Source organism: Colobus angolensis, unplaced genomic scaffold (genome assembly GCF_000951035.1).
Source record: "Colobus angolensis palliatus isolate OR3802 unplaced genomic scaffold, Cang.pa_1.0 Scaffold95, whole genome shotgun sequence".
Taxonomy (NCBI): domain Eukaryota; kingdom Metazoa; phylum Chordata; class Mammalia; order Primates; family Cercopithecidae; genus Colobus; species Colobus angolensis.
Genome location: NW_012123487.1, coordinates 10,178,929 through 10,202,869, shown reverse-complemented (window position 1 = coordinate 10,202,869; position 23,941 = coordinate 10,178,929). Strand labels below are relative to the sequence as shown.

At 36.2% G+C, this 23,941-nt stretch overlaps 1 protein-coding gene across 3 annotated transcripts in view; it reads left to right on the top strand.

Moving 5' to 3' along the window:
* CPS1 (carbamoyl-phosphate synthase 1, mitochondrial) overlaps window positions 1-23,941 on the top strand; it is a 191,552-nt gene that overhangs the window by 146,633 nt on the left and 20,978 nt on the right. For all 3 annotated transcript variants that reach the window (XM_011932323.1, XM_011932322.1, XM_011932324.1), the window contains 8 exons: window positions 7,542-7,683; window positions 8,990-9,055; window positions 9,513-9,576; window positions 11,988-12,169; window positions 15,637-15,831; window positions 16,244-16,311; window positions 18,435-18,510; window positions 21,936-22,013. In XM_011932323.1, the coding sequence (XP_011787713.1) occupies window positions 7,542-7,683; window positions 8,990-9,055; window positions 9,513-9,576; window positions 11,988-12,169; window positions 15,637-15,831; window positions 16,244-16,311; window positions 18,435-18,510; window positions 21,936-22,013 (871 nt within the window). The remainder of the gene's footprint in view (window positions 1-7,541; window positions 7,684-8,989; window positions 9,056-9,512; window positions 9,577-11,987; window positions 12,170-15,636; window positions 15,832-16,243; window positions 16,312-18,434; window positions 18,511-21,935; window positions 22,014-23,941) is intronic.

Here is a 23,941-nt window from a genome sequence, read left to right as displayed (position 1 = left end):
TTCATCATTATTCCTTGTATTCATAGAGCATAATTATGACGTTATATTCAATACTAAATGAGTGGCTTTACCAGATTAAAAGTAATATCATGATATTTCTGGATTATTAGGGTCATTAAAGATTAGCAAAAAAGAAGATGAAATTCAGAAAATTAAAACTTGCCTATTTAAAGATGTCTACTTTATCAGTTTCTCATAAGGTTTCCTTCTTAATGTTGATTTTGCTGTTATTATTACTAGCCTTTAAGGTGAAATATAGTTTTACGTATGCCATTTTTTGAAAATGATTACTTGTAACATTTTAGCCTTATTGTGATAGAATCTGGGTCCACTTAGCACTATTAGATAATTTTCTCGATGCCATATTTTCATGTGAACATTGGATCTAGGTATTATTTGCTCTGTACAAGAAATTTAAAGCTTCAGGTCTTCTTGAATTCCTTCAAAGACCTCATTCCTGTAATAAAAACAGCCGTGGTACTCAAAAATTAAGACAAAATAGTAGTGTCTGCCCAATTGCCTGGGTTTTTATACTTTGCTTTTCTAAATGCCACTCCTATTTTTGAAAATTGTCTTTTGCATTTCTCTTAAGGAAATACGTAGTAACTTGTCTCCCTGAATGAAGAGAGGTGATGGCATTATTGTGATTGTGGCATGGTCTTGAACCTAGGAAATGCCAAAAATAATAAGTGAAGCAGTAAAAAACTCAAGAGAGAGCCTAGTGAGGGTTCATGAGGGAGAGAACATATATCTTACTCAATTCTCTTATTAAAGCAATAGTCATTACTGAACATCAGGCTTAGTTTTTTTCTGCCATTTTGGAGTGTTTATTTTTTTTTCTTTTTAAAGAGGATAATAATAAAATTGCAAACCCATCCCATAATTGTAGGCCAGGTGGAGTGCTCATTTTCACATTAGAGCTTGTGCAATCTGGAGGGAAATTTGGTTCAGTATTACTTGTGAGTTGGTGGATCAGATAAAAGCCAGTCAAGTGGAAGAGAGGACTGTGTGAAGTGCGCTGGCTCCCCTGATAATTAGAATGCTGCAGGCGTTCCTCCAGTCAGCTAATAGATTTCCCCAGCTCCTCTGTGCCAGGTGAAAATTTCCTCATTAAGGGGAATTTATTCCATTTCCTTTTATCATTTATTATTGAAGACTAAGTGTGAGTGGAGGAAGTTTCAGAGATGACAGGGAGGAATGTTAAACAACAACAACAACAGTATCTACATTGGAAGTCTTAGAGAGCGAAGAGAAAGACTCGTATTGTTTGTAAACCAGAGAACACACCAGAGACTTCTTGCTGTAGAAGCCGAACCATGCTGTCTCACCATTTAAAGATTATGGCAGAGTGTGTAAAAGTCTGATGGTCTGGTTTTGAGGCATTTTTTCCCCTTCTAAAATTTCAAACTGTCATTTTGTGCTGCTAAGTAGAAAGAAACTGAAGATTATGAAAAGGCCAGCATCACAGCCATTTGGTGTGTTGTTTTATTGTATAGATTCTATTATGCAATGATGAAGGTCTAACCTTTTGTAAAGTTTGCCCTTGAACTCTCAGAGCAAAGCAAACTGGCACGGGAAAGAAAAGTTGTGTATATAATAGCATAATTTAGAGGACATTGTTCTGAAATACGGATTTAATGTGTACATGTTCAAAAGAGTAAAAATAAACATAAAATACTAGTACATACAAACACACATCAAACAACAGAAGGATAATTTATTATGCATATTTTAAAATTGTGTGCTTTTGTGCAATATGCTTTCTTCAGCTGATCACATTTCTAGCTGGGCATAAAGCTGTCTTGATTTACAACACAATATAAACGGAGTATTCCCTATTGAGGTTTCAAAAAGCAGTGTTGAATTAGAAATTCAGTATTTATATTTCTTTTAGTAATTATTCTGTTTTGAGTTTGTTTCAAATTAAGATTTTTATTTTTCTGAAGGAAAAATAAAAATGTTATAGCCTTGTTTCAAAAATAAGCTTTTACCTAGTTTAATTTAAAAAACAAAAACAAAAACCCACCGTGATGGAAATTCTTTTTGGCAAACAAAATGAAGGGAGCACAATGTGGGCAGATAAAGATGAGGAGCATCTATCTGAGTCTCCACATTATTAAATGAGCTTTATGTTTGCTTAAGATTATTCATCTTGTATCTGACTCTGAGGAGGTTTTACCTGATCTAAATCACTGCCCCACAACTAATGAATTGTGTCTTTGAACTGTCTTTTCTTTTTCTTTGATTATAATGGGACACAAAATAAAATTTTGCATCAGAACAAGCTGGGACTAAAGTCAATTTTCTTCTGTGTAAAATGACATATCAGCCAGCCTGGTGTTACACAGAAGAGAAAACAGAGGAGAGGAAAGGTGAGGACAATACAGAGAACTGACCTGCTTCCTGTCTTGGTGTGAAGAGTACCTTGTGGAATTAGGCAGCACAGACTGTGGGAAGGGATCTGACTTGTCTGTGCCTCTCTAATGACTGTGGTGGGTCAGGATCAACAATGATTTCTCAGTGAGGAGGATTGCTAAGGGCTTTGCACTATTTCATGATCATGTCTAAAGAGCAGAAATAACCAGAGAGACCATGAATACTATAGAAATTATATCACTTTGAACATCCAATGATCACACATACCCAATATCTGTATTCGAGTTAAGGTAGATGAACACGAATGTACTAATATACTATTTCAATTTAATAATTCTAATTTTCAAGACATTTTAAAATATCATATTATGTTATTGATCTAGTTATTTGAAAATTGAGCAGACGTTAAAGCAGTTTTTGGCTCACCAAGAAAATGTCCTAAGAATCAACTAGTGAGATTAAGATATGCAATGTGCAGGTCTAGCTTGGTACATCTGTTTCAAAATTCTTACCTGGTATGATTTAAGGGGAAGGCTATGTAGAAAGTTTTCACTCCCATTCTGAAGTATCATTCACAATCATTATTTTGTATTACTGTTACTCTTCTCAGACATTTCCTTTAAATTATGAAAACTTTCTGGTGTGGGAAATGCTACAGACGGCGGAGCAGTAACAATTGAGTTAGTCTGATTTACAGATGACTTTTTTTTCGTCACCAGAGCTGAGTACAAAATTAACTCACTTCACTTTTTAATGCACAAGGCCAATTCTTATCAATCAACCTTTCTTTTCTTTCTCTCTGCTTTCTTGTTGTCCCTTCTTTCTTATTATTTTTATTTCTTTGCTGGTAAGTATCCAGTTTTATTCAGTAGGTAGAGGAGGAAGACTTTGTATATTTTCTAGAGATGTCTACATATATTCTGTTAGACTCTGGTGGTGAAAAAGAACAAGAGAAATTATGTGTATTCCAGAAATGAAAATACTACATTCCTGCATGAAAATACTGCATTGCTGAATGTAGATGAAACAAATGCAAATTTACTGCATCCCTAATAGAAATGTGAGGAATCTAAATTTTTCTTATTTAATACCATTACTTATAATTTTCATTTTAAACAACATAGCGACCTTTGAAGAACTGATTGGTATTCCATGTAAGAAGGAATGCAAACAAATAATTAAAGACCCCCTAAAAATTATCACAACAAACAAATAGAAAAACCTGACTGAAAAAGCTAAAGATAACTACATGACTTCTGCTTATCTTAGCACTTGAAGAACCTGCACTTGTGGTGCTACTGTGTTCGCCCATGGTCACAATTATAGATGTGATGGTTCTTTTCAAGGCATGTGTCTTAAGTGTATCTGGATGACTGTTCTTCAGAGTTAGGATTTTAGTCATTTAAGTAAAAGTGGTTATTGTTCTAATTTAGAAAAATAGCTTATTTGTCAACCACTTCCACTGAAAGGATGAGTGCATACTTGCACATAAACAAATGAGCAATTGGTTTAGGAGCATATTCTTGGCAAGGGAAGTGGAAACATACGTTTCTTTCTTTTTTTTTTCTGAGACAGAGTCTCCCTCTGTCGCCCAGGCTGGAGTGCAGTGGCCGGATCTCAGCTCACTGAAAGCTCCGCCTCCCAGGTTTAGGCCATTCTCCTGCCTCAGCCTCCCAAGCAGCTGGGACCACAGACGCCCGCCACTTCGCCCGGCTAGTTTTTTTGTATTTTTTAGTAGAGACGGGGTTTCACCGTATTAGCCAGGATGGTCTCGATCTCCTGACCTCGTGATCCGCCCGTCTCGGCCTCCCAAAGGAAACATACGTTTCTAAAACAAATAGCAACAATAACAAAAAAAAGAAAATCTTTCCTCTACTTTTAAAATTAATTTCTCTCTCTCTTTTTTTTTCCCTCAAAACTAAAAGTAACCACAAACTTTGGTGTTTCCAAGGCTCTCTGAAGCTCAAAAGTCCCCTCTGGGGTAAAGCCTTTCCAGACTTCCCCATTGGAAGCTGGGGGCCCCTGCCGTAAGCCACAGCATCAACTTGTGCACCCTTCTCTCATGGCACCTCTCATGATGTAGGCATATCAATGGCTGTTTGTGCTTCCTAACATACTCTGACCTCCTAAATGTAAGAATACAATATTTCATCTTCCATCATTAATACAGGCAGCACAGGTCTGATACAGAGCACATATTCCCTAAATGTTAAAGCACTAATGAAAGAATGATAATGAATGTGGCTCTACCCTCACCATCCACTTTCCTGTTCACTCTTTCCAACTACAAATCCTCAGTATGTTTCCCATACATGCCATGTCCACTGTTGCTCTCAAACAATAGCCAATATTGTTGCCATTGTCTATTGTACATCTGTCAACTCTTTTATCTATATACAGTTGAACTTTCTTTTTTCTTTCTTTTTTTTTTTTTTTTCTGAGGTGGGGTCTTACTCCATTGCCTAGGTTGCAGTGCAGTGGCGTGATCTCAGCTCGCTGCAACCCCCACCTCCTGGGTTCAAGTGATTCTTTTGCCTCAGCCTCTCAAGTAGCTGGGATTAACAGACACCTGCCACTATGCCCAGCTAATTTTTTGTATTTTTAGTAGGGATGGGGTTTCACCATGTTGGGCAGGCTGGTCTCAAACTACTGACCTCTTGATTTGCCCGCCTTGGTCTCCCAAAGTGCTGGGATTACAGGTGTGAGCCACTGCACCCAGCCAAATTGAACTTTCTTTATAGATCTGTTCTCATCCCTCCACTGCCATAGTATTTCTCAAGTACGGTCTTTCATACTATTATCTTTCTCTGGGCTCACGTAGCACCACATAGCTTATCTCTCCATAAAGTGTTTTGAATCACTATCATTTCATTGTCTCAAATATTGTTTCCATATCTTCTGGGGCAGCACTGTTCAGTAGAAATTTCTGTGATGATGAAATATTCTGTAATCTGCACTGTCTGACACTGGAGCCACTGACCATGTGTGGCTATTGAGCACTTGAAACCTGGCTTTGGTGACTGTAGATCTAAATTTTTAGTTGCAAAAGATTTAATTAACTTTTCAATTTAAATAACCACATGTGGCTAGGGGCTGCTATGTTGGATGGCACAGTTCCAAAGCACAGGGCTTGGCACACATACTAAGTCAGCGATAAGTCTTAATATTGGATTGCATTCAAGAATTTAAGAGGAAAATCCATTGCTCTAAGAGAATGCTTATCAAATACTAGGGAAAACTAAATTCAAAATAAGAATAAAAAGAGAAGAAATTAAATTCAATGGGAGATTTAACACACTGATTTGAGACAGAAGGGAATTTAGGTGCAATAGGAAAAGCAAATTGACTAGGAAGAACTGTAGCTGCAAAAATTTAAACTAATACTGACACTGGAAAGTCAGAGAAATAGCCATTATATACGCCAGCTTGATTTTTTCTTCTCCAAACTCATAATATGAATTAATTAAAGCAGATTAATGATTAGAATGAACAAAATGCAATAGATTTAATCCAATTACATTTTATTAACAGCATTTCATGAAAATGTTTTCTTAATGCAACTTAGTTCTTCTGGCAATACACTATTTTAATTTCATTGTATTGACTATCAAACTATTATAATTGAATTGTATTGTATTAACTATTACATGAAATAGCTGGCCCACAGGTATCTGGTTAAAGATGCTTTTACAGTAGTATTTTATTTTTCTCTCCCTTAGTTCTTTACAAATTATTTTTGCATGCATTTTGAAATCTAGTTATGAGCTAATTTTAATCACTTGTCTTTTCTATAAAATAAAAACCTAGGGAATTGAAGTTTTTATATTTATCCTTCATTTATTTATATTCATAAATTATGTTTATAATTAATTTATAAAATATATGCATTTTATTTATGTTTATATTACTTACATTTATCCTTCATTTTTTTATTTTCATCAATGTCTATTGAATGCTCTCTGTGGGCCAGATAATGTGGTAGATTTGGGGAGTAATCTGGTAAATAAGCCAAATGTATTCTTTACCTTTATGGAACTTAAATCTAGCAGGAAAAAGCCTGATAGATGAATAAAAGTTAAGAGACATTAAAAGTATCAGGTGATAATGGACATGCTAAACTGTATGGTTCTATGTCCATCGCTCCAAGCAAAAGAGGCAGTCAAAAGCACAAGAAGTTCAGCGTGGATGAGAGCAAACCAAAAGGCTTCACAAATGAAGCTTGGCTTTAGTTGGACTTTGCAGGGCTGCTGAGGGTCGGGGAGAAGTTGAGAAGGTAAAAGGAATGTCAAAGGTGTTACAGATGAGAGAAACAATACAAATCAAATAAAGTCTACGCTGTGGACAGGAGCACGGGGAAAATAAGACAAATCTAGTTTGAGCAGAAAACAATTATAAAATGACAAAACTGTCTTCTCAACATAGACCGATGGGTGATATTAGTAAGTAGAGGTAATTTATGGAGAAGATATCCAACCTGATGCAATGTTGGGATGCCTAGGTGAAGGTGATTCTCAAAGCTCATATGCATAAAGACCTGGAGCACAGGTCAGATGTTGGAGAATAGGCCATGGATTTGGGAATCGCCAACCAGCCGTGCAACTTGCACCCATGACAGTGGCTGAATTTAGAGAGGGAGAGAGGGAAGACAAAAGCAGGTAACAAAGGGTAGAGCCCTGGTGGGGGAAACCCAAACTAGTAAATGGTAGTTGTGAGTAATAAAGTAGAGTAAGGAGTCACTTAGTAGAAGCCAGAATATCTTTTTAAAAAATAGATAATCAAAAGGGTCTTGTGATGACAGGTTGAGGAAAATGAAAACTAAGAAAGGGCTCCTGGATTTAGAGAGTGAGGTCTCCGATTATTACTAATGAGCACATTTATTAGAACAGTAAATGCACTTGCCATTTTTTATAAAAGCAGCAGGGAAGAGGTCACATAGAGTGTGAAAGCAGGCAATCAGAGATTGTCAGCTTTGCAAATAGAAGACTTCATAGAGGCTAGAAGATTGAGTGGGTTCATCATTATTTGTGTATTTTTAAAAGATAACAGGACTTAAATATGTTTGAAGGTGGAAAATAAGAAGCCTTGGTGTTTTTGAAATTGAACTTGTCACTGCTTTTTACTGTGTTTGGTCTAAACTTGAATCTCTCTTTTCTATTAAATCCTAGTGAGTCCATTACCGAAGAAACCCTGAAAAGAGCAAAGGAGATTGGGTTCTCAGATAAGCAGATTTCCAAATGCCTTGGGCTAACTGAGGCCCAGACGAGGGAGTTGAGGCTAAAGAAAAACATCCACCCTTGGGTTAAACAGGTAAAAGAGTTTCCCTTTCCCTCCAACCCCCACTAACAGGATTTCTGTGGTAAAATGTAGTCACCCATTCAAAAGGCCATTGTCAATAAAAAGAGGAGTGGGATTAAGAAGTGACAGTACTCATCTGGTTGATGCTCATAAGGTCACCAATTTTATTGAGCACATGATTAATTTTTACTTAAAAGGAAAAGAAGGAAAGGGCACTAGGTTGTAAAGATAAGAGTGAGTACCTGATTTTCTTGGCCTAACTGAACGAAACAAAACAAAAATTTAAACTCTCTTTCCTCTGCTTTTTGACCTGTGTTCAAATATGTAAGTAGTTAAGAAATCCTTAGTATAATAGAAGGACTTGAAATTTCCTAGCATGGTGGCTGACCCTCTTGAAAATAATAGTTATCTCCTTTGGCACTAACTTTTTACAGGGTAATACTTTATATTAAGTGCCCCATCATTATGGTTCATTTAGTATTCATTGTGATAGGGCTGGGCATAATGAGCTCATCTAGTATTCATGACAATCACGCATGAACATTCATAGGTGTGCTGTTGTGATTTTTTTTCCTTTGGCCTTTAATGGAAGGGATGTCTTGGTTTAAAGTACCACCAGCTGGTTTTTGTCCTTTAAAATCATTGACTTTTCTCTGCATGCTCAAGGGGCACATGCATACCCTTAGGTCTCAGGCTTGATGCTAAATATTTTCCACTCAGCGATTATTATCTTTCTTCCTTCTCACCTGCTTTACACCAGCTTGCCCTGTCGGCCCCAAATTCTTGCTCACTAAGCTGAGTTACTGGCCCTTGAGAGTGGAATTGATTTCCAAATATGTTCAATGAGATCTTGTTCTCCCCCCTGTTCATCCCCTATGGCTTTATGGTATTTGTGTCATCCGAACACTCAGTGCCACAGGCAACTTAAATCCTGTGCATTAATTTGCAAACCAAAGAGATCCTTACATAAAGGTTATTTTACTCAGATTTTAGATTTCATATACAGCTGCTTTTAGAGAGCTGGTGGGGTAAGTCTTCCTAGTAACCAGTTGACTATAGGACCACTTTGCGATATTCATGAGAGATACTACAACTACTAGTGATCCAACGCCGTGTTTCTCAAGTGATAACTAGACCATATCACTATTTTCTCTCTCTTATTTTCAGAATTAGAAAGCAATTCCATGGGTCATACATTTTCCTGTCTGCATACTTTACAGTAATAGGAATTAAAGGAATATATACATATATAAAGCAAAAAACATTTAGTCTTGAACAAATTATAATAACATTCTTGTTTATTTGTTTTCTCTTACAGATTGATACACTGGCTGCCGAATACCCGTCAGTAACAAACTATCTCTATGTTACCTACAATGGTCAGGTAGGAATGGGCAAACTGGCATATCCAAAAAGCTCTAGATTTGGTAGACAGTTCACACTAGGGAATATATATTTTGTACCTCTTTGGATATCTAGGTAATAAAAAATGACATCATGTGTGAGATATGATGATATGTTCCTGTACTCAAGTCTTTTAAGAACTGCCTTAAGATAATGAAATCAAACAAGTGAAAAATTAAGGACAATGACTACGTGATCATACAACTATGCTATGTTCTCATGACTATTTCATATAAAAATATTGTGCCATATCTATTTTTTATAAATAAGTAGGGCTTGTATAACTTTATACTTATGGGTTTCCAGAGACTAATAGAGAATACATGTTAACAAGAGGAAGAATGAGAAATACATACTTAATGATAGGACAAATCGTTTAATTAAATGGAATAATAACATATAATGATTTCTGCATCTTCCTTTTCTTATTTCCTCAGGAGCATGATATCAATTTTGATGACCATGGAATGATGGTGCTAGGCTGTGGTCCATATCACATTGGTAAAATAATAAATTATATGTATATAGAACTTCACACAATTTATATAGTTTTATTCATATATGTTAATTTCATTATTCCAAGAACTATGTCAAATAAATGCTATAATATATGTTTTGCACATTAGGAAACTGGGGTTCAGAAAAATAAAACCCAAATATATACAGCCATTTAGTGGTAGAGTGGGATTCAAATGCAGGTCTCAACTACAAATTCTATCTCCTCTCATTTCACTGTGTAACTTAATTTTCACCCTTTTTAGCTGAATTGAGCCTCTCGCTGGAGTTGGGATTGGATTAGACACTGACCTTTTATCTTCTAGCATAGTTTTTCATAAGGATCTGCATTTACTCAAGGACTTTATATATTAGCCAGAAATTACATCGCAGATACCATCTCTGACCTCATCCTATGTAACATATATGACTTTTGTTTACATCAAATGCAAAAATCTTGTTTCTTTGGTGCACGGGTAGAGCATTGTGTAGGCAAATTAAAACATAATCACCAGAAATGATGACATTTCTCTGCAGCCAATTAAATAACCACTAAAGATGATTACAAATGCAAGTAGGCATTTTAGTGGACAGTGATATTGGTCAACATATGGATTTAATATTTAATCTCCACAAAGCATTGTAATATGGAAATGATAGAATCTATGATTTAAATATATGTAGTCTTACTCTATTACTTTAAGCATAGTTTACTTTAGTTTTTACAAAGAACTAAGAGGTTCAGGATATGTTAGTTTACCAATCTTCGGACAAATCTTGAAGTAGGACAAAAATGTTTATCTTTACCACCCTAGTCATTGTCTTAGACCATTTGCACTGCTGTAACAAAATACCTGAGATTGGGTAATTTATCAATAAATTCTCACAGTTCTAGGGGCTGGAAAGTCCAAAATCGAGTGCCAAGAAGTTCAGTTGTCTGGTAAGACATAGGTTTCTTCTTCTAAGATGGCACCTTAAAACTTGTGCTCCCCGTAAGGAATGTGTCTTTACATGGCAGAAGGCACAAGAGCACAAAGGGAACAAGTTCCCTCCATCAAACCCTCACCCCCGGTTTTTTTCTGAGACAAGGTCATACTATGTCACCTGGGCTGGAATGCAGTGGTATGATCATGGCTCACTGCAGCCTTGATGTCCCAGGCTCAAGCACTCCTCCCACCTCAGCCTCCTTAGAAGCTGGGCCTGTAGGTGTGTGCTATCATGCTTGGCTAATTTATTTTTATTTTTATTTTTTGTAGAGATGGAATTTTTCTGTGTTGGCCAGGCTAGTCTCACACTTCTGGACTCAAGAGATCCTCCTGCCTCAGCCTCCCAAAGTGCTGGTATTACAGGCAGGAGCCACTATGTCTAGCAAGCTTTTTATAATGGAATTAATCTATTCATGAGGGATCTGCACTTATGAACTAAAATCCTCCTACAAGGCCCCATGTCCCAGCACTGTTGCACTGGTGACTAAGTGTTCCAACACATGGATTTCAGGGGACATGTTTAGACCATGGCAATTATCTTATGGCTAAATAGCCTGACCATTTCACCAGCATCTACCTGTCTCCTCTCTTGAGTACTTTTTCTTCCTTTTCAAATGTTGCCTATTTATGCAGTAATTCTTCATTATATCAGGATCCAAAGACTAGTCAAGCTAATAATCAAGTGTGTGCTTACTTAGCATTAATATGCCAGTATATTTGAATAACATATTTTCACAAGAATTTTTAGAAGACAATATCTTAATGCAAAGAATTAGTACAAGTCTATGGACTTTCAATTCTATGGCATCCCAGTAGACGTGATATTTCTAGGTGTTTAGGCCATTATTACACTTCAGATTTTCTTTATAGAAGGTCACTCACTCTGCATGGGTGGCCTTGCCAAGTTTAAAAGGATATGCTTGGAAAGGATAGGACTTTTCAATCAATCAGGATATGTCAGAGCTGCAAGGCACCTTAGGGATCATTAGGTTCAGCCCTCAGACAGTAGATTAAACGGAAAGGCTGAAAAAAGAGCTCAAGTATCCTGATCACTGGATTAACTATTTTTGTGTATTGAGGTCAATATATTCACTTTGAATTTCTTTTCAGTAGGTGAGGGTTATTTTTATCATTAAAATTACCTGCCATTAACATTGAAGTTCTAAATACTTCAAATATTGAGATTTTCTATTGCAGAATTTAGCATATATGACAAGCCAATATTTCCTTGCTGTTTAATTCGTACCTGTTTTTCCTACTACTAATATAGCATGCATCATGGATTTGAAATTTATATTTTGGAGTTTAAACATTGAATTGAAAGTCATTATCTTCCTTAGCCTGGACTGACGGGTGATACATTTCTGCTTCTTTTTGTATTGTAACTTTGTGCTTCTCTTACCCCTTTTGCCAATCTCATTGTCTCCGCAGGCAGCAGTGTGGAATTTGATTGGTGTGCTGTCTCTAGTATCCGCACACTGCGTCAACTTGGCAAGAAGACAGTGGTGGTGAATTGCAATCCTGAGACTGTGAGCACAGACTTTGATGAGTGTGACAAACTGTACTTTGAAGAGTTGTCCTTGGAGAGAATCCTAGACATCTACCATCAGGAGGTAAGAAAAGAAAAACAGAAAAAAAAGAAGATAGCTATATGCAGTATACACTTTATATATATGCATTCAGGTATGTAGATATATATTATAATTCCCCTTAGAAGAAAGAACTGCCAGTGGCATCCATTGTCTTATTTTGTAGTAAAACTCTAAAAAAAAAAATCACTCCATTCTTATATTTTTGAGCCCCTGGCACAGAGTGATTATTTTTCACATAAAGTTTACTTTTTCTTTCTAAGGGTTTCAGCTAGATCGAAAACTCTACTTGGTAACATGTGCCAGATACATATTAACTAATGCAAGATGATCCCTCATAAATATCTTGCAGAGTGATTTAATTGGTCATCTAGACAAACAATAAACAGCCTCTTTCTAGTTTGTGTGATGTGGTTTAATGATGAACAGTTCACTGAAAATAGTCAATTGCTCACAAAAGACCAGTTAATTCCTTGTTCCATCAGATGAAGCCATTAGTCTTCAGTTTAAGATCAATGAATTCATTGTGAATAATTTTGCTTCTTTTATAGCTTTCATTTACAGTTGCTCCTCCATTTCCATCCCAATATTACTGAGTATCTTCACTGTGAATTCATGGGATTGCAGATTATTATAAGACTGTAGCACAAATTAAATTATCTTATAATTAAAATAAAAACTACTGGAAAATTTTAGAGTGATGTCCAGTAGTTAGGTCTTTGATATTATTACAGTTACTATTATTACTTTTTAAAAGAAAATCGTCTCTGTGTGGAAAATATGGTCAATTAGAGGGAAAAAAGTACTAAATTGGAGCCAAAATACTTAAATTTTAGTTTTGACTGACAACCTCATTGACTTCTTTAAGTTACATAAATTCTCTGTGCTTTATCTTTATTTTAAATGAATCATATCAGTATAAACACATGCCACTTGCAAATATTGTGAAGTTAACATAGAGTTTATGGCTGAAGTCTGATTGTAAAGTATGAGGTATAGTGCTAGAATAATGTTATTATTTTACTATTACAAAAGAAAGTAGACAAGTTTAGGAAGGATGTATAATTATAGTTGTCTACTTGGGCCTGGCCTACTAATCCTTTCATAAAATTGATCCATTAAATAGAATATATAGCATTTTTTAGACCTATCTCTGACATGGTTGTTTTTTAAATCACTCCTTAATATTCATTTCAGATAGACAGGTGGGCATCAAAATAAGTGTATGCTACAAATATTTCTTCAATATTTTGTAAATCCAGGTTCAGTATGATAGACAGCTAGAAAAACAGGTTCAAGACATTAACAATAAAACTAGTATCTGTGATATAAATGTGAAAAATCAAATACTAATTTAAAAATATTAAAAATCATTACAGATGATAGCAGCAGGCATTTTTGCATATGATTAATTATGTCCTCATGAAATGGTTTAAAGAGAAATTAAAAACCTCTATGACTGCTTTTGGATACAATTATACATGGCTCTTAATGAGATTTGTTTACTAAAACTGAAGTCAGTATTACAGAAAGAATTAAGTTGGGCCTTCTTTGAAACTAATTTGTATTTAAAATATAGTATTACTATATATTAGGAGGTAATTTAAAATATGCAAGAGGACATAATATGATGTACATATGTAAATGTAGACAATGGTACTTCTGTCACAAAACAAGTTAAATGAATAGATTAATGACAGACATTAATTAGTGATAGGCAAAACCCATTAGAGAATGCATGACTCAAGGCAGAATTGAGGTTCATTTATAGCATTTGGTTTAATTGTAATTAAATGTAATCCTAAAATACTGCCTAAACTATAAAACATCTTTTACTAAAATGTAAATTAGTAAAATATAAAGCATCATCCTTCTCATTGGCAGGTGTACAGATGAATTTTATAAATTGGAGATAATTCATAAAATTCCAAAAATCAGGGCCATTTGTAATGAGGCAAATACTATTTCTGTTAGAAAGATAAATTTTCTCACGTTGCATTCTTTCTATAATACATCTAATTTGTGCATAAAAATAAGGACTAACCAAAGTGATTAGTGGCCAGGATAAGTTAAGATATTCTCAAATAAACTTGAAGTATTTCCTTTTAATGTTTTTCTATCGAAAATATGTTTCTGGTATGATTGCAACTTGGATATTGTTTCAGAAATATTCTTGTGCTGTGGTCGGTTAGTGCTATCAGGTTTAAAAAAACAGAAAACTAACATGGGTAAAAAGGATGCAAACAGATCTAGGTATGATTAATGGAATTTTGGAAGCTTAATGGAATTTTGGACCTAAATATTTTAGAAATCTACTAAACAATATTCAAAATTTAGAAGATTTTATTTCAGTAGGTTTCTTGAAATTATTCAGGCATAATGGCTAGGATAAGGATGATGATTTCCCTGTGTGGGTTACCAGGTTCTCATCCCTATGTTCCTACAGGTCCCGTGATATTTGGTGTTGGATCAATTTAAGATTGGATTATTCCATAAAACTATGCTATATTAACATCTTACAAATATGTTCTCATACTGAATTCCTTTTACTGTGTGGGCAAGACCTGCACAACACCATCACACTGCTAACAGGAGCTTTGGGCTTATGTAAGAAAATCTTATACAAATCAACATCTGAAATAAGACTAAAGATTCTGGCACTGTTTGTAAAGCAAGTAGTAAGGCAGTAGGAACTAAAATCAGTTACTAGGTACTGTCGACAGGTACCAAGGCTCAGCAAAGGAGAGGGGAAGGTGGAAGGTCATCAAAGCGGAAGGTCATCAAAGCGGGACCTGAGATCTAGGCTGGACCTAAGGGGTAGCTAAAGGTTAGATAAGCTAGAAGAGAAGAGAAAGGAAACAACAGCCAGGGAAGTTTCAGTGGTACAAAGAATTTGCTAGTGGGAAAGTAGGTAGTTGGGGCTAATGAGGAGTCTTTTTGAGGCTGAGAGGGGTGATAATAGATAAGATTGGAAAGTCTTAAGTGCCCTGGGGGTCAAAATTTTATACTTTATTCTCTAGGCAATGGAAACCTTTGGAGAACTCTGAGTGTAGGAGCAATTTGATGAAGCAGTCTTGCTTAATCTTAATGTGAAGTGCTGGGGTGGAGGTGTGCAGGCGAAGGGCGTGTTAAAAGGAGAAATCTGTATTCAGTTAGGAAATTCCAGCAGTAGTCCAGGAATTAATTGATTATAGCATAGAGTACATGGCAAACATTTATTGGCTTGATTTTCCTTTCCATTTGCCACACATGTGAATGTCACAAATGATATTCATGTGTACTTGTATGGAAATCTTGCACAGATTTTAGCATCTAAGTGCCTGGAAAGTCAAAACTTTGTGGCATCATTTAACAGTATTCATTGGTAGGAGAGATGTAAATATCACTATCAGGTTAAGAATTATCAGTAAGGAAATAGATGCAATATTAGCATAGTTGTCCATTCATAATGAAGTTACTCCAATGGCTGATATTGTGCATGTCTTTTTCAGGCATGTGGTGGCTGCATCATATCAGTTGGAGGCCAGATTCCAAACAACCTGGCAGTTCCTCTATACAAGAATGGTGTCAAGATCATGGGCACAAGCCCCCTGCAGATTGACAGGGCTGAGGATCGCTCCATCTTCTCAGCCGTCTTGGATGAACTGAAGGTGGCTCAGGCACCTTGGAAAGCTGTTAATACTTTGGTAAGGAGAGAAACAAGTATCTGTTTTTAACGTTCTGTTTTGAAGAGCTGTAACCTGAATGTTGACTATTGGATATGTTAACTACAGGGCAGATAGAATGCATACACTTAGTGAATTTTCTTTAAAGTTGTTGTATATCCATGATTGCAGTTAAATGCTGATTATGAATTGATAGGAGTATTCTCATTAAGATTCAGACAATGAAAATAATTTCAAACCACTTTTGAGCAAGATTTGATATTTAGAATCAAAAGCTAGGAATTTTATGTATTTCAGTGTCCAATTTACCTTTTAATGGTGTGTTTTAGAGAATAAAGAAGCTGGGTTACCACTCGAGCTAATGATACATTGTGTAATTTTGTTGCATATTTTAAACTATTCATACATTTTTGTTGTTGCTTCTATTAATTAGAATGAAGCACTGGAATTTGCAAAGTCTGTGGACTACCCCTGCTTGTTGAGGCCTTCCTATGTTTTGAGGTAACACTGTATATTGTTTTTCAAAACAATGATTCAAAAATTGGGAGATACAGAAATGCATGCTGTATGTTAATAACACTAGGGTTCTATATGTAGTAATTTATAAATCCATTGACAATTTCCAAACCATCACAGCCAGTTGAAGGACCAATATGTGGTTTTCTGGTTTAATGCTTTCCCTTCAGGGAGTGGCCCTAGGAAGAGACTACAGTTCTTCATCTAGAAGTGTAGTGGAAGGCATCTCCTCACCAGAGAGGGTAGCTTTATATTAGAGAACAGGACAATCAAAAAAAGACACATACAAATTGAGGTATCTCTCACCAGCATGTTTTCTGATATCCAGGAATGACAGCTTATCTTTGACTACTGTCAGCACCTTCTGATAGTGCCTTTGTTTTAAAATTTTAAGTTTTTGAGATAAGAGTGTTTGATAGACAAATTGTAATGGTGAGGAACAGGGACAGTCAGGATCTTTTATGTTAAACTTTAAAACAAAGTTTTATCATGAAAGGAGAAGTTGTGAATTATCACTTACTTTCTTCAGATGTTACCACATGTAAGGAATGACTTCACTAAACAGGGGATAATAAAAGAAACACAATTTGCTCTGCACAATTTGAAAGTGTAAATGGAATTTGATGTGGGTTCCTTTAAAATGATGAAAATGGAAAATTTCAAATGAGGTGGAAATCTTGTTATTTAAATATCATTATGTGTAAACCGTAGTTTAATAATACTACCTCTTTGAAGAGCTAATGTAAATTAATTTAAACATGCACACATTTAAGGAAGGATAAACAAACAGCTTTGACTATCACACTTCTTTTCCCTTTTTTGCAATCTCTATTTTCGTTCCAGTTTCATATACTCTGAATGATAAGCATTATTGCTCTAGCCTTCCTCTCTTAAACAAATGAAGCAATTGAAAGCCCTTTAAGGCAGAAATTTGTAATAGCATGATAAACTGGTGAGGTGATGGATATATAAATAACTTGACTGACTTTTGATAATGTCAAAACATAGATCAAAACATCACATAATAACTCATAAATATATGCAATTACTATTTGCCAATTAAAAATATATTTTAACTTTAAAGAGAAATTTGTAGTAGTGTAAAGGAGGTAAAGGCTTCTGTTTGAAAGCAAAGTAATATTTTTCTTTTTCTTTTTTATTTTTTTGCTTTCTGTTACTCCTCCTCTCCTCCCCTCCCAAGCCATTTTGAAAATGTTGAAATTCAGAGTAAATTGATTTCAGATAGCATTTTTTCTCAAGTATTTAAAAAGAAAGGATATAGTTGAAAAGATTTTATTCAGATACTGTACATTATGTTAGCAAATATTACTTTAAAAATTGATTCATCTGCAATCTGGTTGAGGGAGTAGCACAACCTGCTTTGACAACAGAGCAGTGGGCTAAGATCAGCTGTTGATAATGAACTCTGAAGAAACAGGTTGGGGAAATCAGGTTCTGGGCTGAATCCTGCTAAGGCTTAAGAATTACCTGGAACCGGCCAGGCGCGGTGGCTCAAGCCTGTAATCCCAGCACTTTGTGGAGGCCGAGACGGGCGGATCACGAGGTCAGGAGATCGAGACCATCCTGGCTAACACGGTGAAACCCCGTCTCTACTAAAAAATACAGAAAACTAGCTGGGCGAGGTGGCGGGCGCCTGTAGTGCCAGCATGGCGTAAACCCGGGAGGCGGAGCTTGCAGTGAGCTGAGATCCGGCCACTGCACTCCAGCCTGGGGACAGAGCGAGACTCCGCCTCAAAAAAAAAGAATTACCTGGAACCAGCAGAATGTTAATAGAGTACATCAGAAAGGGCAAACCTTGGAGAAGTATAATTACTGGAGCTACCAGGATTCCCTTTGGGAATTAATACAGGTTTACCGACCCCCGCCCCCTCCCCAGCACTTTACCTTCTTCTATCCTTGACTTTGTCAGTTTTATACTTTGGTTGATTGTCCTGGTGATTAAATGGAGAAAAGTCTCAATTTAGCAAGAGGCACCTTGTTATACTGCCCGGAATGGACCTAAAAGTTGTCTGGAACTGTTTTGAGAACCAGTTAAGTCTAGTATTAGCATAAACCTGACCTGCTTTTTTTTCCCCCTCCTTTTCCAGTGGGTCTGCTATGAATGTGGTATTCTCTGAGGATGAGATGAAAAAATTCCTAGAAGAGGCCACTAGAGTTTCTCAGGTAGTGTCCAATTTCTTTGTAGTGACTTTTGTCTCTTAAATGCAACCTTACTTTGTATGTTTTCTTTTCTAAAGTTGGTGGAAAAAGAGGAATACCTGTGCATATTTTATCAAAACAGATTTTAGACTCCAGGAGTCTAAAAGGACAGTGATTTTTGTTCTTCTCATGAATTAGATGCTGGTCAGCGTATTTCTGGAATTCCCAGTCTCAAGGGCTGCTCAACCCTGCTTACCATTAACAAGTGAAAGCTTTCCTGATTTTTAATTTTCACATCAGGGAACTTTGCCTTAGTCAAACATGCAACTTTAATAGTCCCTCACTCGACTATTTTTTGTTTTTTCATGTTGGCACATTCAACTTGTGAGTTAATACAAACATTTCTTATTTTGTGGCAACTCAACCGCCTTCCTCCACTTCCCCCCAGCCTTTACTTTCTCCTTCAGTGTTACCTCAGCATGATCCATTTAAGATTTACCCAGTGGGGTTATTGATCTTGTATTGTAGAGGATAAAAGTAATGTTTTCCTTTTAAAAGCTTTCAAAAGCTTGTTGGGGCTTTTCTTTTTTTAAAGGGGGGAAGCAATTCATAGAGAAGAGTTTGATGTTAGGCAAGTGGAATTTGGAGGGAGGAAGAGTGAAATCAGGAGCACTTCAAAGAGGAATAAAGTGCATGGACTGTTTCTGTACACATGACGCTGGATCCCTCTTCTGTGTATGATAGCTGCTCCCAAGGATGTTTGGGTGGTAAGAGAGTAGATAAGAATAAAGAGTGAGGAAAGGCACAGAGTGTAAAAAAGGAAAACCAGGTAGATTTTGAGTTCATGTTTGTGTGCAAATCAGATTGCTGAGAAGGGAATCTTTCCAATGGGCCAGTTTTCATTAATGGGTGAGACATCAATTGTCTTCTCCTCTATTTTATTCCTGGACAGGGGTCCTGCCATGTGGCCCTTTTCAGGGACTGACTACTGTACTCAACTGGTCTCACATGAGTGATGAGGCAGGTGTCCCGTCTTGTCTGCCTCGAACACTCCTCATAGGATCTCAGTACAATATTTTTAAAGTATTTTTCCATTAGCATATGGATAGAATCCACAGGGGACCAAAGTTTAATAATAGAGATGTTGTGATTGAATATTTTATAGTTCAATGTTCCCTGTCAAACTACAGCAGCATCTGGGATACTAAATTCAATGACTGTAGAGTAAAACCAGCCCCAATCAATCACTAATCTATGTATGCATTCATTTATTTATAACACCTGTTATATGGTGGCATTGATCTCAGTATCAGGAATTGTACTCATGTAAAGAAAGATACGCTCTCTACTGTCACATAGGACTTCTTTTTGCTAGGCTCAACAGACTTCAAATAATTACAATTAAATATGATGAGCAATGAACACTGCAATAGAAAAAATACAGGATGTTGAGGGAGAGTGTGAAAGTCTTGGGCTCTAGTCCCTGAGGAAGGGACTTTTAATTGATACCTAATGGTTGATTCAGAATTAACTGGGCAAATGGCTTACATTGTGGGAGTAGGAGGAAGAAAGGAACAGCATGTTTGAAGGCCTGAAGGTGAGAAACAGTAGGGAGTTTCTCAAAACTGATAAAGCATTCTTTATATGGCTAGGACATCAAACGTGATGCTGATTATTAATGATGGTGCAGAAGTAGTCAGGGACCAGATAAAGTAGACTTTGTTGGTCATTATAATGAGTTTGAATTTTAGTCATATTTTTTATTTTAAAAAGATTAGTGTGCTGTAGTACACAGAGTGAATTATGGGGAAGACCAAATTCATGGAAAGAGATGAGTGAGTTGTTGGTATAGCTCAGGGTAGAGATGACAGTGCCTGGGATTAGAGTAATGACACTAAAGATGGAGAGAAATGATAAGAATATGCATTGAAAAGAATCAGTGAATGAATGGAGGTAGAGGGTGAAAGAGGATAAAGGATAACTCCTGAGTCTTCTGCCTTGAATAACTGGGTAGACAGTGATGCCATTTATTGAGATAGGGAACACTGAGGAAGGAGAAAAGTCTAGAGGGAGGAATTATATATTTATTTTTTAACCTTTTGAATATGAACTGCCTGTGAGGAATCCAAGTGGAGATGATTTAAAGGCAAGCGTTATTATAATAGGTTTCGAATTGAGTATCAAGATCATGGCTAGAGATAGAGAAGTAAATATAGATTTTGAAATAAATAGCATATCATTTTAATTGAAGATTAGAGAATGAAAGCAATCACTGAGGGAGAGAGTATAGAAGAAAAGGAACAGCTAAGACAGACACCAGAGGAATACTGGCATTTAAGGTAGAGAGGAGAAGAAAGAACCACGAATGAGCTGAAGAAAGAAGCCTGAAAATGTAGTTTACAGAGACCAAAGGAAGAAAGTGTTTTTTTCAGAAGGCCAGCCTTGTATAATGCTGTATTTCATGATAGTGGTCAGAAGGGGTTTGTGTTCAGAGGAAAAAGGGATATTCAGAGAAGGATTCAGAGAGGAGATGGCATATAACCTAGGCCTTGAAGGGTGAGTTGAGATTTGAAAGATGAAGCGGAGGAGAAAAGGTAGAATGCATGTACGGAAGAGACTCATGGAAGCAAATGAATACAGGGCCTGGTAAGAAGACAGTGGCCCAGGTTGTTTTAGCCTATGGCACAGAGGAGAAGATATCTAAACCCTGGAAATCTTCCCTCAACCTCTTCATTTAGTCTGGAGAAAAGCAAGTGCGGGTTAGGTTGTGGAGGGCATCCCAACCCTGACATGGAGGAACTGAGTGTGGGAAGTACTTCAAGATGAGAAGGGTCTGAAACAGCCAAGGAAGGAAGGCGGTTTTAAGATTAATAAATAAAAATACTTGGTTTTACAGTTCCAAATGTCATACTCTAGAAGTGGCATAAGACAAATCAACTCGAGGTAAAGGATTTCATCTTTGGCCCAATAAGACCAAAAGAAAACTCTCATTCTGAGTTCTCCCACAATTCTCAAAGAGAGATATGATTTAGGGAGTTGTAGTGCTTAGAAAAGATAAGGGTAGAAAGAAATAAATATTCTGAACCAATAATACTATATAATAATAAAGTAGAGAAATATTCATGATTTTGGTAGCAGAGAAAGAAGCCATATTCTGCTTCCTCCTTAGTCCCCTCTTTTCTCTAACTGGCCTGGATGCCTATACTTGAGGATTCATGATCAGTTTGCTGAGCACTCAAAGTCAGAGAAAGACCCTCTGCCTCACTGTAAGCAGAGAACAACCTTATTCTAACAGGACAGATTAGGTAATGAGTTTATGTAGTATGTTCAACCTTGAGTGTTTTGCAAGTATTGCCCTGATACTTGTAATACTTAAGGTACGTGGTTTATTGACACTATATACATATTGTTAGCTAAATGTTCTGCTCCTCTGTTTTCCTTTGTGACAGGAGCACCCAGTGGTGCTGACGAAATTTATTGAAGGGGCCCGAGAAGTAGAAATGGATGCTGTTGGCAAAGATGGAAGGGTAAGTGCTTTATTCTCATCTCCTTCATTCCTGCCTTCTGATCATTTTTTTTTTTCTTTAACAGTCTTGAAATATTGACAGGTTAGAATTCATGATATCTATAAAATAGGTCTCCAGTAATAGTGGAGAAGCTGTTAAAAAAATCAAATTCTCTGACAATTCAGTTGAGGTGTCATGGGTATAATATTTCCTATGTTTCATACTGTTAGAATTTCTCTGATGATATTCAAAAGTAATTATCATCCTGTACTCATCATTCCTTTTGAATACATTTTCTCTCTCATTTTCTTTTGTCGGTGGCTTTCCTTTTATGTTTCAATGGATATTATGAAAACATCTAATACTTTTCTTTCTGAAGTTCTCAATTGAATCCTGGTTTTTCTTCTTTCTTCATTTCCCACCCTCCTCCCTTTTTATTGGGTTAATAAAGGCAAAGTCAAACAAAGTGGATAAGGATAATAATATGAAATTGGCTTACCATATCACATCTTGTATTTCTAATACAATGAATACCTCCAACTTCAAGGAGAAATTAAAATATGAAGAATGTTTTACTTTAGTTTTATGGTTGTATTAATAATGCATTTGTGACTTCTCTTAAAATGTAGTAAGTTTTGTTGTAGGGAGTCTATGCCATTTTACTTGCTTTAAGGAAAAATACGAAGTTAGTGTTCATCTTTTGCTTTGCAAATACTTCAAAACACTACTGAAGATGTTAAATCTTTTCTTCTTTTCCTTCCAGATTAGCAGTTCAGAGTAGATCTTGTTAATAAAAATGGTATTGGTATGTACTTACAACAGAATCACATAATCTTGAGTTGAAACACCCTTAGAGAGAATTTATTCCAGCCCTCCACCCTCCAAGTCTGAAATTTTCTTTACAGCATCCCTGGAAGGTGGTCATATGTTTTCTTTTAAGCACTTTGGTGATACAAAGCGCAACACATTGTAGGATTACATATTGTGGTCACTTTTTTTTTTTGACATCTCAGGTATTCTTTATCTTGAACTAAGTCCTGTTTCCTTGGGACTCTTATCCCTGATTTTCTGAGTTTCAGAGCAAAAACTTTATCTCTTTCCTTTTCAACATCTTAAGTATTTGAAGGTTGAGATATAAAATAAGAGGAATGTGATACCTATATATGGAAGTGGAGAATGTAAGACTGGCCTGGAGACATTTGTACTTTTTCAAATACTGTGCTAGTAAAATAAGGCTGGTCTGTTGTCTTTATTTGGCTCTAGGTTGCCAGGATACGTGCTTTCCCTAAGGTTTTCTCAGATATCAACTATTGCACATCGTCCTGTACTCCCTGTTTTGGAAATGTTCCAGGTTATTCACATAGTTTTTAAATTGCCATGCTAAGAAATGGACATAGAACTGCAGGTATATTATGATTGTTGCTGAGCTCGGTGGGGTGAATGCCTCCCCTTTTCTAGACACTTCACCAAAAATGAGCTCTTATTATTTTATAAATAAGCTCTTGTAAAAAATGAGCTCTTACTTATATGTGGTCTCTTTTATCCTTACCAACATGCTATGAGCAGGTTATTCCTATCTTATCATAAACCAAGGCTAAGCAAGTAAAGCACTTTGCCCAGGTCACAGAACAGAAGGATGGAAACTCAAATGTCACTCTGTTTTAAGATGTTTATAAATCTGATAAATAAATGACATAAGAGATTTGCTTAAGTCTTTTATACCCACCCAATTATTCTCCCTTATTCTCAGCTTCACCATTTCCCAAGGACACACATATTATTAACATATGGGTTATAGTGATTGAGACCATAGACTTTGGAATCTGACAGATAAGATTCAAAATCCTAACTCAGTCACATACCAGTCACATGAACCTGGGTTATTTATTATTACATTGCTTTTGTTTCCTTACTTCTAAAAAAGGACTAAAATATTTTCCTTTTGACTC